The 6,000-nt window shown below is 41.4% G+C and overlaps 1 protein-coding gene across 1 annotated transcript in view; it reads right to left on the bottom strand.

Moving 5' to 3' along the window:
- Positions 1 to 5,316: 5,316 nt before the first annotated feature.
- LOC147442829 (heparanase-like protein 3) overlaps positions 5,317 to 6,000 on the bottom strand; it is a 77,096-nt gene continuing 76,412 nt past the window's right edge. Inside the window, exon 9 of the mRNA XM_086528847.1 lies at positions 5,317 to 5,770. Coding sequence (XP_086384973.1) covers positions 5,447 to 5,770 — 324 coding nt within the window. The 3' untranslated portion in view covers positions 5,317 to 5,446. The remainder of the gene's footprint in view (positions 5,771 to 6,000) is intronic.

Genomic DNA, 6,000 nt, shown 5'->3' with positions numbered 1-6,000 from the left:
GCCATGAGTGCGGAGGCATTGACAAGCGCAATACTGAGGCGTAGGGAGGCAGGTGGCAACCAATGAATGTTGGAGGGGCAGTGAGGCAAGGGAGCAGATGTTACGTGTTGGGCAAGGAAAGGGGCAGAGCTCGGATGAGCAACAAGGGACGGGATCCATCAAAGGAACGGGACTATTCTAGCACGACATGGAAGACATCCAGTACGACTATTTACAGAGGCGTACATTGACGATGCTCTTCAGAGACCGATGCAATACATCTCGGACAACGCCCGATATTGGACATCCTCGGACATTGATGATCATCATCATCATTTTAGTTTTTACTTTACTTCAGTTTATTTTGTACCCAAACATTGTATTAAATTCACCAAGATTGTATCAGTCTGGTCCCATAGGTCAATTTGACCTTTTGAAGACGTTTAATATAATGTTTCATTTCATTTCTGGTACAATTCTTACAAAGTTATCATGTTGCTCTAATGTACTTTTGATTATTCAAGCATGTGTGATTACGCAATGCTCGGTGAGGGGTAGGAGTTGCAAAGGTAGGTAGGGCGGATGGGATTTAGGGATGCGAGGATGAAGAAAGAGAGGTCCCATCGATTACAATGTGAAGGGATAGAGTCGTAGTCGGGGTGACAATAGATGGATAAGATGTTGCTAACATGGTGGAGAAGAGGCAAGGTATAGCAAGGGTGGAGAAGCTTTGAAGCATGGCGGTGACCGCCGATAGTGCAAATGTTGACACTGGTCTTGATCGGCACAATTGCAACTAGCTTGAGAATTCTTTCAACCTGCGTAAACTAGCATACAAACACAACACACACACACACACACACACACACACACACATTGATCCATCTACTCTATGTTGTCCATGCACAATGTTGCAAGATCACTTTCTCTCTTCTCGGCCTCTCATAATGGTCACAATCTCTCTCCCCTCCAAACCCCGACAACCTATCTTTGAATGTCCATCTTGCTCTTATTCTCTTTCTTCTTCTTAATTTTTTTTGGAAAAATGTGTATAAGAAAGGATACAGAGCTCTCTCTCTCTCTCTCTCTCTCTCTCTCTCTCTCTCTCTCTCTCTCTCTCTCTCTCTCTCTCTCTCTCTCTCTCTCTCTCTCTCTCTCTCTCTCTCTCTCTCTCTCTCTCTGTGTGTGTGTGTCATTGAATTTTAATATATAGATGACAGCCTGGGAGCCCACCTCAGTTGCCACACCGCACGTGTTGCGTATGGGCTCAACTTTGCTGCCAGTGGTTGTGGCGGAGACGATGGAGGGGATGTGAATGATGTATCCACTGATGTCACCAACGATGCGGACCCTGATGTGGAAGTTATGATCAGCACATTGCTTGGCATTGCATTATGCACGCTCAAGTTTGGCTTGGTTGTGCCTCCAAAGCCACCCCTAGCTCCATATCCTATCTTTGATTTCTTTCTGCTGCCACAGGCGGCCACTCCGCCGGAGGCGGAGTTAGTTTCACTCGTGTGAAACAACAGAGATAAATTGACAAAATTTGAAGGTTATTTCATTTATTTTTTCAAAATTTTGTAGGGTTTCTCACCTTCAAATATAAACTTGAGGAAATTGTCAAAATTTGTAGGTGGGATTACACTAAACCTAGGTTTTTTTCGAGCACTGGGCCGCCCAACTACTCCAAAAAACCCTTTGTCCCGCCAACAAAGTTTGAAATTTACCTCTAAAATCAATTTCTCGAATTGAATTTTGAATTTAAATTTGAAGGTGGGAAAAGTGTACCCTTGAGCAGTGTAAAAAACTTCTAATCAGGTCTAATTTACCTCAAAAATTTCTTATGTGGGTTCTCTACTTTTTTAGAAAACGCTGCATTGCATTGCACTTCCATGAGGGTGACAAGGTAACTTTAACCATGATTCTCATGTGGCCCTACGCAAGATGCTGATGTGGTCACGAGAATACATCATAGTATCAATAGGCAAGCATTGTTTTTAAAACACGTCCAGCTTGGCATTTCCTCAGTCGATATCTATGTCAAATGTGGTTTACTTTGGAAAGCACAAGAAGTGCTTGATAGCTTCCTGTCGAGAGTAAGAGAGCGAGTCTTTCTTTACAGTGAGCTTAATTAAATACTATGAAAAGAAGAAACAAGGTTGTGGGATACATGTTGATATTCATGATAGTGGGTTACTTGAATAGAACTAAGGACTAGTAGAGAGAATGGAATGTTGTTGTGTGGATTAAGGAACTCTTTGTTCTACACACTTTGTTTATAGAGTGAATCCGTTGCAAAACTAGCTCTGCTAACCCTTTGTCAGAATAGCCAATCCTTGCTACTCTAGTCTCTCCATTCATCATCGTTGCCACTACTAGCGTATCCATTGTATCTATCCCTACAATCCGGTTGGTCCACCTTTCAAGAATACCTATAGCACATGCAATGTAAATTTCCTATATCAAGTCACAAGCGCACACCAATGCCAAATGGTAAATAAATTCCTTGAAAAGGGTCGATTCTGAGATAGGAGCCCTTCGTCCCACCATTTTTTCCCTTCCCCTAGCAATTGTAAATATCCCTTTTGATCTCCAACAAACTTTTGGTTGAGAGGTGTCATTTTGTGTCAAGGGCAATATCAAGACAAGGGTAGGACCAAGGGACGCACGGCCAACTAGGCATGCTAAGAATAGGGCTTTCCTAAAGATAGCTTATGGAGTCTATAAAAGGGAGTGGTTGGGTAGAGAATAGGCATGTAGAGTTACCCTTCCCCTTTCAGTGGTACAGAGCACACTCAAATTTTAGGGAGGAGAACCTTTGCATATGCATGTGTGGTCGGGGTGTGCTGTGGGAAACAACTCTTCCAACGAGGGAGAGCTGAAGGTGACCTACACAAAATAAAAGAGGTATGGCACTGAAAGCATACGCCTTGGTACCATGGACATTTTCCAATTCATGGTCGTCACCTCTCATGGACTGTAGTGAGTTGTGCAAGTGGTTCTTCTCTCCCATGTGCTACCGGATAGGCTTTCATAGCCAATTTTGCATGCTTTCATAAGGAGACACCCTTGACCGGCTCTTTTAGTACTATTGGCCAAGTTTATGGCTTAAGGGGATTCCCACAAGGGGCCATAGGCTTTGGGCAAGTTTTGAAAGGCCTAGAGAAGCCACCAGAGGAAGTAGAAAAGAGGGTTCATCAAATTTTGTTTTTGGATAATCTTTTCACTGATTTTTTTTTGAAGAACGCCAACCGAAGCCTATCCTATCAAGGAAGTTATTCCATGGTTGAAGGCCTAAGCTTTACAAAGTTGGTCAAAAGCAGGGATTTGTGAGCAAAAACGCAAGCAAACCTGATTAGTGGAGGGTTTCTTGTAGCCTCAAAACTTCTTGAGTTTGTGGCTAAGTAATAATCTTCCACAAGCTTGAGGCTGCAAGAAAGTCTCAACTAATCAAGTTTGCCCTTTTTAGGGCAATATTGCCTTGAAGAATTGTGAGCACCTCAAAGCTCTTCTTTCGTTTAATGACCAGGTTATGATAGAAAAGGATGAACAAGCCCCAGGTATCAGTCAGCAGTGTTCGGGAAAATTCATTTTCACAAACATACAAAAATCCCTCCAAGAGAGATCTAAACTGGAAATTTTACAATACTAGCCAGTATTTTTGCAAGATTACACTATTTTTCATGTATTTTAAGCGGAATTTTCTCCTTCTTGCCCTCCCCTGAACCAGCTACTTTGATTTTGCAACCGGCTCAAGGCTAAGCTGAGGCACACTTTTCCCGAACACTAGGTATCACCATAACATCATTGCATGATAAGTATGCGAACTATCAAAGCATGGAAAGCCCTTGAAAAAAAATTTGGGGCAAAAAGGAGAAAAGTACAATGACCTTAAATAAAGAATTATGTATACTCAAAATGGAGCATGGAAATGATAAAACTAGTCTTGTCAACAATCTTAAATGATGGCCCAACTTACTTACATCACTACTAGGAGCGTGATTTTTTAGTGACGCTATCATAAGCAAAGCTTTTGAGGTGTTGAGTTTGAACATAAAGGTTGATTTTACAAAGGAAAGTCCCATATATAGCAATAAATAAGGTAGTTTTGGAGCAACCAAGTGACGCCTCCCTAGTACTACTAGTGAATTCCCTAGGCCCCAAGGTCAACAAAGTTGTAATCAATGTCCATTGTTATGTTTGTGACCCTTTCCAATAGGATGAACACAAGAACATTTAGAAATTTTCTCATATAGGAAAATGGAGTCTTTTTCAATGTTTTTCATACAATGCATAACATCATGAGCTTCTACTCCTACTCGAGAGGCATTGCATACCTAGCTAGGTACGATTGGGGGCAGGGGACCACTGGCCCCCCCACCGGGCCGGCGGTCCCCTGCCCCCAATTGTACCTAGCTAGGTATGCAATGCCCCTCTCACAGAAGCTCATGATGTTGAGGTAAGTCACAATGTGGGAATTCTTGTGAGAGTCTGTCCAAAACTTCTTGTGGAAGTTGTACCCGGAGCAAATGCAGATGGACATGAATTTAGGAGATTGATATAGGCGAGGAGGAAAATTCTACATCTAATGATGCACCCCAAGAGCAACTTATCCACCATAAACACATGTGCCCTTTGATCAAAGGTCGTTTCTATGGAGATGGAGGACGTGAGATCAGTTGACAAAGGCGAGGAGATGAATGCTACATCTAATGATGCCTTGTCTAGCCTCGCACCTCAAATGAATGCAATTCAATCCATTGAGTCGATAGAGCTTTTAAACGAGCTTCTTATGAATTCTTGCAGACTATATTAAAGGGATTTTAAAACTAAGATTCATTATTTTCTTAAAATAAATAAATAGTAGGGCTTGCACCCTTTGTATTACATGAGGCCCGAAGGTGAAACAAAACCCATAGGCATTACACAACAGCTAGCTGGTAGTAAAAAACCTAGTGAAAAACCTTTTGAGATCAATGAGGATTACAAAGCAATAGAGGAAAAACCCTTGAGATATAACAAGATTACAAAAATACCCCGTGTACTTCATGGAAATACCCAAAATATCTTCAAATTTCGAAAATCCTTACAACACCTCTGATATTTTGCAGAAAATTCCAAAATGCCCATAAATTTTACAAACATTAATACCCCTTTGTCAATCATGGAGCCATCTGTCTAAGACGTTTGGTTTTTCAGATTTTTCACAGGCAGATTGGTTCTCCCTAGCAAACTATACAACAAGAATTATATTGTGGGCTCTTGGGATGAAACCATTAATTGTTTGGAGACAAAAATGCCATTAATTGTGAGCTTATTGGTGAAACTTTTGTTGAAGACACTTAAACATAGATCTCTTATCATAAAAAAGAATAAACTCGGTGAAAATTGGAGCAATCTGTCCAAAATTTGTACAAGGATACTTTGGGGAAATACAGGGGTATTTTGGTAATTTTCTCAAGAAAATCTACCATCGGGATAGGCTACAGGCAGCCACATGCAAGTAGGGAAGTGATACAAAGGCAATAGACAAGGGATCAACTAAAAGTGGCGCGCTGTCCGCGACCACTTTGGGTCTCAACAAAGGTAACTCCCCTTGCTTGTTCACTTGTAGAGGTTCTCCATTTAACAAAACTATCTGACTCGTAAGGTCCCCATCCTTTGGTGTTAGGTGATATTCCATTCTTTCGGTTTTTCTTGCATCCATTGATACAGATGCACTCTGAGTTAAGACATCCACTTGATATACTGTGCTGGGGCAAAAATTTAGTAGTAACAATGTGACTCCCTCCTGCAAAGGGTGATTCAAGAATAGCTTTCATATAAAAAGGTTCTTGAATAAAGACATATAGATATTCCTAGATGTGCAGATGCATATAGCCCACATACATCACGCACGATGCACGCATGCACGCACCTGTTTTTGACGAAACTAAATTCCATTGATTACAATAATGTACAAGACAAAGCCACCCGTTTTATGCCCATGCTCTCTCTCTCTCTCTCTCTCTCTCTCTCTCT

This window comes from Adiantum capillus-veneris, chromosome 14, assembly GCF_014529385.1.
Source record: "Adiantum capillus-veneris isolate H3 chromosome 14, ASM1452938v2, whole genome shotgun sequence".
In the NCBI taxonomy this organism is placed as follows: Eukaryota; Viridiplantae; Streptophyta; class Polypodiopsida; order Polypodiales; family Pteridaceae; genus Adiantum; species Adiantum capillus-veneris.
This window is presented reverse-complemented; position numbering and strand designations above follow the sequence as displayed.